The 15,287-nt window shown below is 39.8% G+C and overlaps 1 protein-coding gene across 4 annotated transcripts in view; it reads right to left on the bottom strand.

Moving 5' to 3' along the window:
* pacsin3 (protein kinase C and casein kinase substrate in neurons 3) overlaps nucleotides 1–15,287 on the bottom strand; it is a 34,471-nt gene that overhangs the window by 11,237 nt on the left and 7,947 nt on the right. For 2 of the 4 annotated variants that reach the window (XM_073464129.1, XM_073464127.1), the window contains 5 exons: nucleotides 5,939–6,039; nucleotides 5,008–5,164; nucleotides 3,928–4,163; nucleotides 3,476–3,631; nucleotides 2,429–2,604 (listed from right to left, as the gene is read on the bottom strand). In XM_073464129.1, coding sequence (XP_073320230.1) covers nucleotides 2,429–2,604; nucleotides 3,476–3,631; nucleotides 3,928–4,163; nucleotides 5,008–5,164; nucleotides 5,939–5,992 — 779 coding nt within the window. In that variant the 5' untranslated portion in view covers nucleotides 5,993–6,039. Of the gene's footprint in view, nucleotides 1–2,428; nucleotides 2,605–3,475; nucleotides 3,632–3,927; nucleotides 4,164–5,007; nucleotides 5,165–5,938; nucleotides 6,040–10,983; nucleotides 11,177–11,217; nucleotides 11,318–15,287 lie in introns of those variants that run through there. The other 2 variants (XM_073464130.1, XM_073464126.1) reach the window with 2 other exon arrangements.

The following is a 15,287-nucleotide window of genomic DNA, read 5'->3' as shown; positions in this document are numbered from 1 at the left end:
CCCCTCAGCTTTACGGAGCTTTATACCAACTTTAACGTCATCATCTTGACTATTTCTTTACTTTCACTGCCCTCATGGTAATGTTTTCGGCCATAGCAGGCAGCTGTTGTCACAGAAAAAGATAAAAACAAAAAAACACTGTACACTAACCAACAGCAGACACTGTTAGAGAGGGGCAGATATTTCCCTCTGGAGTTGGTAGAAACCAAATCCAGAGCTTAAAGAGAGTAAATATTGGTCTTACATTCACCAGGTGAACACAAAATGACTCCAAACAACTGATAATGTTGCTCAATTACTTCTGGATGTGTAAACAAGCAACTCTTTGTCAACAAGTTCAACATACCAACTTCAAAGGTGATGAGAGGCACAAACAATTTCTTGCTGCTTTAAATTAAAACAGATGGTGGTGTATCTAAAAATAAATGGCAGAGTTACTGGAAGAGAACAAATAACAGGTCAGCCTCGGCTTATCTCATCAACACAACTGCTGTGTTATACAGTTTAAGCAGCATTATATTTTTGGTCACTTCAGGGGAGCAGAACAAGCTGTAAACTCAACATTGACATTATGTCTTGAAGTCCCGTTTGTGTCACCTGGTGAGGGTAAGGCCCAATATTCTCTCTCTTTACTCTCTCCCTTTAGCTCTGTTCGGGTCTCCACCAACTCATGAGTACAATATTCTCTTTAGCCATTAAATGCTCCATTATGTTTACTAGTTGCTGACTTTGTCTGCTGTTTGTTGTTGGGCAGGAACTCAAACCTGTAAAACTAAGACACTGACCTGTATGACCCTACAAAGCTCCATAAATCAGAGGGGATCTGCAGAACAAGGTGATAATTGTGGGTATTTCACTACAACTGACCAATTTCACACACATGCTGTAGTTATTTAATTCTTTGTGAACATAAAATTATTGATAGTGCAGCTTTAAAGTTTGTAGTTGCACCTTTAATCAAGAAAACAAAATGCAATTTCCTGCTGGCTGTGGACATGCAGGAGTAGAACTACAGTGTCTACATACGTGTGTTATATTTACTGCGGCAAGTTACTGATCCGGATGTGTATTTTGGGGGCTGGGCCTTAAAATTCCTGAAGCTTCCATTTAAAAGATGGAATTCCAGATAAGGCTATTGTATGTGCACATTTTCTAGTCGGCACTATCAGCTCTGTGCTGGTTTGTTTACACTCAGAGATGATACTAAGGAAAAAACTGCCTCTATTCATCAACATCCAACCTTCCTGGGAGCTACAGGTAAATGCTAAAAAAAAAAGCCTGCTCGAACACTGTACCTCCTCTTAAATCCTTTTGACTCTATTCAACAGAGCAAATAGGCTTTTCTTAAACCATATACTCCATCCACTTGATGACATGAGAGACTGTAGAGCTCCAACTTTCAAACTCAATATTCCACCTTTTCCTTATAGTACATGTGCAAACTGTGATGTAAAACCCATCAAATATTTACGTAACGTTTCTTGCATAATTCTGACACGTAATACTACAAAATCTGTTTATTAAACTGCCATTATAACCTTCAGGGACTTAACAGTTATAAAAAATGACACAATCTTACAAATTTATAGAAGAAAATCTCACTTTGGTAACTGCAAAGACGTAAAAACTTATGCAACCTTTGAGAAAGGGTCACAAGTTGACACCACTTCATTTTATTGGGTAAAAATTTTCATTTTACCAAATCTGTTTCTATCTGTGTGGCTGTCATGATTCCTCCTGTTCTCACAGGCCACAGAGAGTAATTTCAAACTTGGTACATAAAAGAAGATAATTTTGAAAGCTATCTACTTGACTTGATTTTTCCACCATACATTACAACAGATTAAAAAGGGACATATGTAAAGTCTCTTTACAGCCAGTATGGACAGGAAGAAGGATTACAGTGACCAAAAACTGTTTTAATACACAAATGGGCATGTGAGAATTGTCTGATCTGAGGTCACTGTAGGAGGGCAGGTGGTCTTTCATTAGTTCATTTCATTTTTACAACTCAAACTATAAACTTCTATTCTGGAGACTTAACCATTTTACTGTAAAATAGACCTTCAAGAAACAACAGAAAAAAATACACTCCCATCAAATCTCATGACTGCAGGATTCAGAGTTAATTAAAGATGACTTTCAGTCCAATATTTGGATAAAGATTTTTCTTGAACTTTACCAATCATGGTTACTGTGGTAACAGTGGTTTGTTTAAATAGAATAAGAGGTCAATAGTTAATGAACGACAACATGAGTTTTCTATTAACTCCTGTGTACATACACACATGTTCACACACATCCAATCCTTGATAGTTCTGCATGCCTTCATTCTGAGTCATCGACCATGAATCACCTAATCACCATCTTTCTCTTAAGATGTGTGTGTCCATGTATATGTTTGTATGTATGTGTGTGTGTGTCCTACCCTTCTTTGACGGACAGGTCGAGGTGTTTGTGGATGTCCAGCAGGACTTCCTTAAAGAAGCGCAGCCTCTTACGCTCGGCCTCTTGGGTGAGGTCGAACACCTGCTCCATGTCCTCCATGTAGCGAGGGTTACAGCGGTTCAGCTCCTCCAGGGCCTTCGTGTAGCGCTCCTTCGCCTGCCACACACACAGAGCACATGCTGAGCCACTGTACAACCATTTGTCAAACTAAACTCAGAGCGATGAAGAGAGGCAAATGTATCTCCGTGTCATTAAAACTTAAGATTGATGGCTGCTCTGTTGGAGGCAGTGTACACACTGTGAGAGGCTTCATTCAAACGTCATTCTGTTCCAGCTGCTGCTGAGAGGTTGTGACTGCATCAACTGTATGTAATGACCTGCAGCTGAGAGGTGCTGAATAGTGCTGAACTGCAGAAATTAATTTCAATATTCACCAGGATTTCTTGATTGAACCCACTGTATTACGTAGTATGCTGTATGCTTTTTTGCATATGTGCTTCTATGTCCATTTGTGCTAAAAACTTCTGCTTTGTCCTTAAAATAGCATTCAAAGTATTCAAAAGAGAAATAATTTATTTCAAGCCAGCCCAATTCTAAAGCCATCCCTCATGCAAGTGAGTCAAATGGTTTCACTCCTCAAAAATCCTCTTAAGTGTCAAAAAGATTGCTTGATATTGAAAGCTAGGGTTCATTTACTTGTCAAGAACTGTCTAATTTAAAGAGTCTCTGGTTGCCTGACAGAACTCTGTGCTCTGTCTGATCTTGAGTTTGTCTCAGGATTTCCCTGTTTTTGGTTCATCATTTCCCTCTTCACGACCTGTAGCTACTTCTGTGCCGTTGGGTTTGTACAAAGCAGAGAAGACAAGACAAGCCCGGTCATGTTTCAAAAGTCAAAAACATACACAGGTATGTTTTTCTGGACTCATGGACACACCCAGACTGGTACAAGTGGAGCTACGCATGGGACCATATGTGTGTAGGTGTGTGTGTGTGTGTGTGTTTGTGTATGTGTGTGTAAGCTTAGTACTTTCTCAGCCTCCTGGTTGCAGCGCTCCACCCGTGTCGTGTATTTGCGGACTTCCTCCTGTGACTTGGCCGGGTCGGCCTTGGCGTGCGTTTCCCTGGTAACTGCCGTCCACTCCTCCTTCCTGGCCTGATGGTAGCTCTTCTTACTGGAATCCACCTTGACAGACACACACAGACACGCACAGACACACACACACACACACACAATGCTCCATCTTGATTTGCTGTTGTACTCAGTATAGCTCCTGTTACATACACCACACCTCGTTATCCTTCTTAAAATGCAGTCTTGTTTCCTCATCGACACATTTGATGTAACAGTCTAATATTAGAAACATGATTCATTCACAAACACTCATCACAGTATTTTGACAAATGAACCCCCTGCAATGATAAATGCAGCTTCACTGACATGCTACAGAATGAATCAGAAACCAGTCAGGCAGCCCTCACCTCTTTCAGTTTGCGGACCCAGGGTTTCTGTGCTTTGCGGAAGCCGTCATCCGCATCCTTGGTCTCCCTGAAGCCTCCGATCATCTGCTTGTGATAGGCGTCCTTCTGCCAGCTACGCATCTTCTCGCTGTCCTCGCCTGCCAGCCGCTCCCGCAGCTCCATATGCAGCTCGCTGAGCCGATCGGCTGCCTGCATAAAGGCATGCCACGCTTTCTCCAGCGTACCGTACTGAGGACCTGAGGCACAAGGAGAGGACATACTCTCTTACCATCCCACTTAGCTTGAAACAAATAGTGGCAGCAACCATTATTTCATCCAGTCATCTTTGTTAGTTTGTTTGTGTATATAACTTTTAATTCTTAAGGTCAAGGTCAAGTTTGTACGAGCTCACTGAATGTGAAACCTGCACAGACATATTATCATTTTAACCAAGAAATAATTTGATTGTGGTGAAGATAGTCAAGAGTGTTCAGCCTACGCTTTCCTAAGTACACTTATGAAATAAGACAGCGAATTATACATAAAGTCAATTATAAAAGTAGTGTTTTGCCATATTTAAGTTAATTTAAAATGCTGAAGAGTTTGTTTATACCATACAGCAGATATTTTTAGTCTACCTTAAAAGTAGTTTATAGAGCTCCATAAAAATATTTCTTGAGTGAAATTAGGGATTTATTCATTGATTTGCTGCAACAAAACTTGAAGCTTTAGTTGTAGGGATGACACGATATGAGATTTTTACTTCACGATTATTGAGACTAAACAAATACATGAAAACAATATTTTTTAGTTATCTAGAGAAATTTGAAGAAAAAGAATGAAAAAAAATTAGCAACTAAATGTATCTTTATCTTTGTTTACTGTTTGTTTTGTGACTTTTTGGGAATTAAATTACCCTCAAAATATGAGTGTATGAAGGTTGAGAGAGTCTGTAACCAGAACTAAACAGAAAATAGGTTTATAAAAAGTCGGTATTGCGACACCGCTACTTGGCAGTGTAAGAGATCAAACATCTCCAAAATGTACCAAAGGTAAAATACTAAACATTTTGTTGTCACATGATCAGTGTTTTCAACTCACCTTTCTCCACGACGCCCCTCCATCTCTTGGCCCAGTCGCTCAGCTGCAGAGCGTAGCTCTTTTCTATCTTTGCCCTCTCCTGGAAGCAGCTGACCACCTCACTACACAGCCGGTGACCATCGTCGACCCTCTTCACCGTACTTTTGTAGTTCCCAGGCTGCACAGAAACAAAACACACATATTGACTGGGGAAATGGAAATAAGACTTTACCTATGTGGGTCATTCAAATCCTTTTCAACTGCCTCATCTGTTGGTTTGTCGGTCATCTTGTTTGCTAACATTAGTGTGGCATAGTGTTAGCATGTCAACACTACATAATGATTAGTGATGATGTACAGAAGACTGAGATAGAGATAAAAGTGAAAGAGGACAGACAACTTAGAGTGAGAAGAGTTGAAGGTATGTAATTTTCCAGATGGAAGCCTGTGAAGCCTTATTTTCAACATACGCCTGCTTCTCACAGCCACTCTAATAGAGTAGTTTACATTTATTCAGAGTTTATTGATGAACTGCATCTGATCTGGTTAAAAAAGTTGAGTACAGAGATCATAATGTCTGCTGCTTGATGTTAAGTAGCTGATTTTGTAACGCTACATCCTGTGGCTCACTAAGTAGATCGGGTCGTCCACTAATCATGGGGTTGGTGGTTCTGTCCATGTTAAATGTCTTTGGGCAAGACACTGAAGTCCAAATTGCTCCAGGTGGTCTGACCAGCACATTAGTTGGTTAGCTCCCGGTCATCAGTGTGTGGGTGTGTATGATTGGGTGATTGAGAGGCAAAATGTGAACTGCTATAAATGCAGCCATTGCTCAGTGCACAGTTGTAATGATGTCACAGTTGTAATGATTTCACAATTCATCTTTTCTCTGAAGTTGTCTCTTAGCGTCAGAAATAAGTGTGTTTGTGTGTGGTGTGTGTTCCTTCTGTACCTCCCAGAAGCTGTCAGAGCTGCCCAGGACGCTGAGGTCTCCATTGGAAGACATTTTGGGGTCGCCCTTACAGCACAGAATGATGGCGGCTACAGAAAAGACTGCGGAGAGAGAAAGAGAACACCATTTATTACATGCAGCTGCTTGTAACAGTGAAACAGTAGAGCCTAATGCACACAAAGCTTGATAGACAATTCATGATTTTGTACTGAATCGAAAGATCTTCGACATACGTAGCTTGCGACAGACTGATTTAACCCTAGTACACACAAGAAAGTTGATTTAAACAGCTATGATTCCATGACAAGCTCAATCTGCTGATGATGACCATGATATATGATTGAAGGCTCCAGAACAGCTAATAAATGGACTTTTTCCGGTGAGACTGGCCAAGTTGACAAAGGTCCTCCAGAGCCACAGAAGTCAGACAACCCCCCTTTAAAAATGCTCATAATTACTTAACTTACTACTTAGTAATGTTAAATTAATGTTTAATAAAATATAAATACAGGTACTGTATGTGTATGTAGAGGGGATGATATGTATGTGTATGTATGATTGCCCTATAACACATCTGTAAAATAATACATGTTGTCTATTTTGGGCATCAAACCTGTGACCCCTTAGTCTCTGTACGCAGCTCTACACTTTCAGCCTCTGGCAAACTGCAGCTCCACGTCAGTCGACACAGAAAGCTACAGAGTCTTTACCGCTAGCTGCTGCCCACAGGGCTGTTTTCTCCACGTCGCTGCCCAATTTGTGTTCCACACACAACTGGACTGTGTGTGTAGCCGACAAACACTGATGCCCTGTCTCACACATCCGCTCCATTACTGAGGCAGGAATCTGTGTCAGCCAGTCCGGTTCATCCACAAAGGATCTCATTCATCAGAGAGAGGATGCACAAACATTTGTACTGAATCATCTCTGATAATAACTCACAGACACAAATCATTTTTGACTTTGCAATGTCTGTGTCTCTTCCAAAACTAGTTCTCAAACTGCCACAGAGGCAAAGAGGGATGAGATAAAGCCTGAAGGTGACACCTTAACTAAAGCAGGGCTTCCCATCGGTGGACACCTCAGGGGGTCCAAAGAAAAAGCGGAGGGGTCACACAATGATTAACATAATAATTCAAAACAATAAAATAAATAAAAAAGGGAATTTCTGACATTCTCTGATTTTTTTCTTCTGAAATAGAATCTTTCACTTAGTCTGGCCCAAACGCAGCAACAATATTGTGTGTTACAAACCACATATTAGATATTTATAACATGCTTATAACAGCTACATACGTCGAAGTAAAGTGTTAAAATTGCTTACTTCTCCATCAACATTGACAATAACCAACATCATTCTGATGGTTAATGAATAGAAAGAGGCAGCAGCCATTAAGCTGTAAACTTTATAAATGTAATATGAATCTCTCCCTTTGGGGTACTGATTACTTCTTAAAAGAGAGACAAGGGTGTAATTAACATTTAGACCTGTATGATGTAGCAGAATAAATATGCTATTTAAATTCAGCAGAACTCCAACATGACCTGAGGGGACTTCTTCAGCTCTGCTGCCCTGCAGTCATTCAGCTGATGAACCCTGTCACCAGTTCACCGTGACCCGACTTCTCTATACATCAACTTCCTTCATGCTGTCCTCCCATTGGACAAAAACCTGTTTCAAGGCCAGACAACATCCTGTGGCAGACACAACAACCTGGGAGGAAAACAAGCCACCGCTCCAGTCCTCGCTGTGTGTAGTGATCCTCTGTCTGCAATAAACCAGAACCCTGCTGCTCGAAACTGGCCAGCTGACTGTGAAAAACTCAAGTCTCCTCTCTGTCAAAGTCACTTTGAGTAAGACGGTTAAAGATTTGTGCATTGGATTTTGGTTCGTGTGCTACAACTGTGGGTGTAGAAACTGGACCATGAAACATGCGCAATACAAAAAACTGCAACCCAGCAGAAAACACTGTCTGAGAACAGAGAATCATCAAGTAAACGGTGATACTTAAACAATCACTGGGGAAAAAAACAAGAATTTATAGGTGCCTGTACCTCACCATGAAGTTGTATAAAGCATTTTGTGACTCCAGAGGGAACAAAAATAGTTTGAAAATAAAAAAATCTGTAGGTTTTTGCCACTCCTCATCTCTAAAAGCAGTCTAAACCAGTCGTGTACTGTTTGAGCAAAAGAAAATTGCGTAAACGTGAAATGTAAGAAGCAGAAAACCTTTTCAGCAATAAACCTGATTCTGACTCAAGTTGTGGGTATCGTAGGTGTAATGTTTTGAAAAGACTGCAGGGGATTAAAAAAAGAAAATATCTCTGGTTCTGCTGCATCGATTTATATTCCTTTGTTTAACTGTCCATTATGAGTCAACAATGTGCTGAACATGTACTGTAATACTTTTATAAGCATACAGTACATGTTCACTTCTGCTGCATGAATTTCAACAGCACAATCAAATAATGTCACACATGCACACTTTCCTTCGTTACTTGAAGGAAAGATGGCCGTTTATGAAACTAAAAAGTTACTTCTCACCCCTGACAGGTTGGAAGGCTTTTCAATGAGGAAATGTTGTGTTTGAAGTTTTTAATTAACACAGTAGGTCAGAGAAAAAAAAACAGGAAGACTCTTCACTAAAATTTGATAAAATATAATTGCTGTAAAAACAGTAATACTAGAGTAGACAGAACAACTTTATTATTAGACCATCACATTTCAGCTTGTAACCTTCATCAAGGTCATCATCAACCGGATAAAGCCGGATGAAGGCCACATCATATTCATCCTTGATGAGAGGCTGTTGTAGATCCTCTGCATTTAGACTCTAAGTTATTATGTTACCAGGTCTGAGTTATTAATGTCAAAGTTTTGTTTATACCAACACTGTTTGTAAGAGGCAAAACAAATGTTAATTTGTATCTACATGTCAAAATCTCTCCAAAAATCCAAACTATATGTAAATATTTGTAATTCACATGGTCAAAACATACTGAGTGGACTTCTAAGGTGCATTTTTCCAGAACAGTAAAGACTACACCTATGTCATAATTTAATTTTTTACAGATTTATTACTTTGTAAAGCAGTTTGAATTGCTTCTATATGAGGCTGACTTGACAAGACTGTGAGAAGTTCCTGGTTTTTTTTCCTCCTCCACGTATTTCACCATGTTCTCTCTCACTGTAAATAACTGGTTGACTCCCAAAATAACAGCAGCAGATCTGTGCACTGGGAGCAAACTGGTGGTAAATTAGATGCTGTGTACAATAGCAGCCTTGGTGAAATCTGCTGGGAACAATGTGGGAGTGAGTCTAAATAAACTCTATAGACTGTAAGACTGAAATAACAGACCAGCTAACAGCAGAAGAAGGAGCATGCACCTACTTGTGCGACATGCTAACTCTGGGCTGAGCCATTAAAAGAGATCAGGTTTAATATGTATTTGTAGGCGTGTGTGTTGTGGGTGGGTGTGTTTTGTCTGAGTTACAATTGACGTTCGAGATTAGCAAACGCTGACGTTCATCGACACAACAGCACAACATCACACCTATCGGACAGTGCAGCTAATCCCCTTCAGACAACTGGGTTCTAATTTTCTCCCCACACTGTACAGCACAGGTGGAAAAAGCAGAAGGGCGTGTGTGTGTGTGTGTGTGTGTGTGTGTGTGTGTGTGTGTGTGTGTGTGTGTGTGTGTGTGTGTGTGTGTGTGTGTGTGTGTGTGATTTTCGCAAGTGAATGACAAGTATGCTAGCAGCAGAGGTATCTGCCACCAGCATGCTAGAACATGAGTGAGTATGAGAAAACTGACTTTGCCAGAGATCACTAATTACTGCTCCTATATCCTACAGGACAGAAGTGTGTGTCTGTGCGTGTGTGTGCCTCTGTGTGTGTGTGTGTGTGCCTGTGTGTGAGTATCTGGGTGTGGCTCAATGAAAGCAAGTAGGTTTGGCTGCTTACACTTGCATTATCTCTGTAGCTAATCGAGTTGTGCAGACACTGACCATAACAGTCAACAGAGAGCTACCGTTCAACACATAGTGCTTCATGCAACATGCTCCCTCATAGAAAACAGCCACTCAACCATAATTTCAACACAAACTACTGTCATGGTCGATCACATTCAAACACAAACAGCTCTGTATTACACGTGCTGGGTCCTGATAGGCTCAGTGCTGGTGTGTGTGTGTGTGTGTGTGTGTGTGTGTGTGTGTGTGTGTGTGTGTGTGTGTGTGTGTGTGTGTGTGTGTGTGTGTAATCTGAACAGAGGTTGATACTCGGTCTGATCTCACGTGACCCAATTCTTATCTTAATCCTAAAAAACAAACAACAAATAGTTTTGAGTCATGCTACCATCTCTCTATTGCTAACATGCTGATGTTTAGCAGGAATAATGTTTGCCATCCTAGTTTTGCAAGATAGCATACTAACAAATACTAACATTTGCTAATTAGCTCAAAACAAAGTACACCAGAGACTTATGGGAATGTTACTAGTTTTTCAGGTCCTGCAAATAGACATATTACAAAATTGGCCCTGATGTTAGCTACGGAGGATACTTTTCTGACATTTCAACCTGAGAGGAACATGGGTGTCTGCAAATCTGTTAGCAATCCATCCATTAGTTGAATAAATGGATTATAAAAATGGATTTAGCCTCTTAAAAAAAAACGAAAAACCATGCCAGGCATGGCGCACCACCGGAAAACACTGGTTTACTGGTGATGTGTTTCTAGTGATGTGTCTTGCTGTGATTGGACTCTAAGGCAATTTTCCATTAGTAAAATTATGCAGCTAAAATGTCTCAAGAATCACAAATTAGATGATTAAACTAACCAATAAAGAACATGTTAACATAGATTTCCATGTACTTCAAAGTTACTTATTAGTTTAAGTAATGTATTAAGTATTGTTATGAAAAAACAGTGTTTCAACTATCAACACAAAGGTAAGATGAAGCAGAGAAAGAAGAAGCACCTTCTAATCTCATAAATAACAGACCAAAGAAAAGAAACCACTCAACTACATAGCCAACTTACCCATAGTAGAATTGCAAAAATCAGAGTAAAACAGCCAAATCAACAAAATCTTGTGTCCAAAAAAAAACAACTAATCAGGCAGGCAAAGCACTCCACTTCTGAAACACTCCCACTGGGATATGAAGTCGTGCGGAGGACAGAACAAAGCCAGATTGCAGATTCAACGTCATAGAGCCGTGCTCGTCAGAATCAGGGAGCAAATCTGAACATTTGAATAAATCTTGTTAAACATACCTGAATTAAAAATACTTCAACATTATCCCAGTCAATATTTTGCTATTAAATTCCTTTAATTCCCTCATGGACCCTGGCCTGAAAAGTATCTCCATGAACAGATGGTCAGTTGAAAGTTCTCTGTTTAGTTTATGTGGAGAGTCCCTGAGACACACACCATCCCTCCAGTGGCTCTGTGTGTGCGTTTCTGTGTATCTGCGTGTGTTCTTTGAGGATGTTTACATTCCTCCATCACTGATCATGAACTTGGGTTCAATTCCCTCAGTTTAACCACACACATTTTAACACACACACACACACACACACACACACACACACACACACACGACAGGACGTCAGCCCATCCTGGAGGTCAGGGACCTGCTGGAGCTGTAGACAGTATGGTCAGAGGGGTAGGAGAGTATGTATGGGACATACAGTAAGGGCCGATGTGAAGGTGTAAAGGTGATAACTTACAATGTGAGATTTGATTTCAGATTCAAGCTAACATCTCTGAGTGTTTATATAGCTTTATATGACACAAATTAAGCAGAGGCCAACGTTTTATCAAGCTGTTAAAAATATTTCAAGATGTCACATAACACAACATGATTTTTTCATACATAAGCCATTAATTCTAATGCAATTAGGTGCCAAATATGTAATTAATTACAAAATGACAAAGTATTGCAACATGGCTGCTCCCTTTCATTGAGCTGCTACTAAATCTTGATGTATCTCAAACAGAAGTCACAAACCCTCTTGTACAGATGTGTGACAGCCATTTTAGAGTTGAAACGCTGGTTTGGCAGCAAGTGGCGAGGATTGAGATGTTCAACTAAAGGAAATCTTTGACATTTAGGGAAATATGCTCAATTGCTTTCTTGCCAAGAGTTAGTGTACAAACATGAAACTGATATCAAGCTTTTTATCTGAGCATGAAGCTCAGATAAAAAGATATCTGAGAGGTAAACCGCGAGATAGAGGTAAACCGCTATCTTGGTTATCTTGGCTTCATCCAAAGTTGACAAATCCACCTACCAGCAGCACTGGGCCATAATCAACACATTGTATATCATTAATTTAAAATGTACAAAAACCTAAATGTAAAAAGTGACGATTTCCTGACCAATAAATAGTCGTGGACAAAGCAGTTCTACACTTCTACTTGGTGCAGATTGACCAAATGATATATAAAGTATTAATAATTGAGCTTCAGTATGTGGATATCATTACGTTAGTACAGACCCAGCCTAGCGGTTTCCTGTCTTTATGCTAACCTAAACTAACTGGCTGCTGGCGGGGCCATTATATGTACTATACAAACTTCAGAGTGGTATTATCTTTTCATCAGACTCTCGGGAGAAATCAATAAGCACTCAAAATGTCAAACTTATGTGCATCACCATGTAACAGGCGTTATAAAATATATATTTTAATATATTTACTATAAAACATATACACTCCAGTCAGTCAACAGTTGCTACTGCTGTAGCAGCCTTGTTTTAGATCACACTACTTTGCTCAGCATGACCTGCCCTATTCTGCCTCTGATTGGCTATATCCTGCCAGTGAAGTAATGCGCATGTGTGCAATGAACCTGAATATTAACATTATATGACCTCTTTAAGAAAATACTCAGGAATTATTAAAAACTTTTTTAAAATGTCCTCCATCACAATTCTGTTTTTGTCTCAAGAATGTTTGTGTTAATATGGCCCCTGGTTTCGCTTTCATTGACTGCATTAACCATCTGAAGGCATCCAAAAGCAACAGGTACGCTGGTGATCCAAAACTGGGCAGCAGACTGTCAGGCTTGACCGACAGAGAACAGGAGGACCGTTGAAAGAGGGAAAAAGTGATGGAAGGAACAAGGCCATGAAAGAAGAGAGAAAGAGGAGAGAGAAGCTTTTGAGAGATTAGCGGTGAAATGAGGGAAGTGCAGGCAAATACAAACTCAGTTTGGGATGAGCCAAGTGTTGCTCATCATTATGTGCGGCAAAGAAATGTGAAATAGAGACAGACCTTTAACAGCAAAAGAGAAGGGAGGAGGAGGTCTGATAGCACAAAACACAAGTATCTTTTGATGTGGTTTCTATCACATAGCAACAAAACACTGCGTAAAGGGAATGTGGAGCTGGTTTGGTGAGCTCATATAAATAGAAGAACTATGGATGCACATGCACACATACACCAGCTAAACGAATAAATCAGGTATCAAATGACATTCACAGAAGAATTGATCACCTCTACTTCTCTTTGTGCTCGAGTACCGAGGTTTGGTTACCTCACCACAAAGGCTGAAACACCAGTCATTCTATCTTGTATCGTAAAGAAATAAATTGTCTTTTGAGTATTAAACACACCGGTTTCCAGGCGTCTGTTCGCTGCTCACCTCTCCAGTTTCTGAAGTGATTGTGCTCACTGATGTTTCCACAGGTTGGAAAAACTACTGAGCTTTGTTGGCAGGATTAAAAATAGAGACACAATCTTTCATTGTCGGCTGAAAAATGCAGACAGAAAAAGTGTGATGAAAATGTCAACAAGCAGATGTACAAGTTACGTACAATACTTGATTTAAGGAATCCCATAACAACACAATCTGCCTTTGTTCCTTTAAACAACAAAAAAATATTAACTGATCATAGCAACCACAGCTTCAATGTCAGCCAAAAGTCTACAGTCGAGCACAGCAGCACTTTGTTTGAATACCAACATCAGCATGCTAACATGCTCACAATGACAATGCTAACATACTGATGCTAAATATGTATAATGTTTAGCTTGATCACTATTGTAGTTTGGCGTATAAGCATGATTAAATTTACTTATTTAGCACTAAACACACAGTATAGCTGAGGCTAAAGGAAATGTCCTAAGTTGGGGAAGTATTTGGTCTTAAACCAAAGTGTCTGACAGATTTAAATTTTGACCTGATAAAGAGTCTGGGGCTCTCCAAACACAATAAAATTTCTCCTCTGGGCACCATGGATAACTAAACCAAATTTCATGCAAATCAAAGAGTTGTTGAAATATTTCTGTCTGGAACAACATGGTGCGTTGACAGACCAACATCGTCATCTGAGAGCCTGAAAATTATATCAGCAGGATTGCTCCAACGCACGCTACTGATTGGTTGGGTAAAATTAACAGAAATGGCAAACATGAACTCAATATCAGACAAAGGGGAAACTAAATTGCATTTCAATCTGATTATCAAGCCAACAGACACTCACTGTGGCTCTGAAAAGTTTGTAGTTTGATTCTTATCAAAGATGGCAACTGTAGTCCGCTTGGATTCAACCGATTCCAGACTAAGATTCCTCTGTCCGTTTATATTGTTATGTTCAGTATGTTCTCAACATCTATAGTTTCTAAACAACATAACTAAATGCATTGCATTAGTATTGCATTAATGCCTCTTATTAAGCTCCAAAGCTTCACTGGTAGTAGCATATTATGGAAAAAGCAAGGATTTTTGGGAACATGTTGAACATACAGTTCAGCTATGCTGCAGGGGTAGTTTGAGAGGTTCCTGTTGAGGTTTTGATGCTATTTTTTGCCATGACTGAGTCTCCATGTGAATCCATTTTTACTACTGGAAATTCAAGCTGACAAGACACAAACCTTTAACAACCACATTTCAAACCTGCAGCAGGGTGGGTCAGAAATTCTCTGATTTATTTAAATGTTATGACTGTATTTGTCAGTGCTCAGTGTAAATCAGTAGTACAGCTGTACATCTGTAGTCCAAACTACCCGAGTAAACACCACATATTCTCTTCCCAATAAAGCACCATTTGCTAGATTCTCCTGCAAGTTCAGTGACATTTAACATAAGGATAAAAACACAAGTTGATTCAGTCATTTATCATTCAATTGCGATTTACTGACTTAATTTAATTAAACTATCAAATTAAAAACAACCAGACATCTCAGTTCACAAGCACAAAGAGAAGACAATCAAGGAGAGACATGAAATTCTGTCAATCATGTCACTCAAATACACAATAAGGAGGTATCTGCATCTAATCCAGGCCTGCTACAGAGATTGGTGATGGTAGAGAGAGAGAGACAGTTATGGCAGGACA

Source organism: Pagrus major, chromosome 4 (genome assembly GCF_040436345.1).
Source record: "Pagrus major chromosome 4, Pma_NU_1.0".
Classification (NCBI taxonomy): Eukaryota; Metazoa; Chordata; class Actinopteri; order Spariformes; family Sparidae; genus Pagrus; species Pagrus major.
The sequence above is the reverse complement of the archived record's forward strand: the minus strand, read 5'-3'. Positions and strand labels throughout refer to the sequence as shown.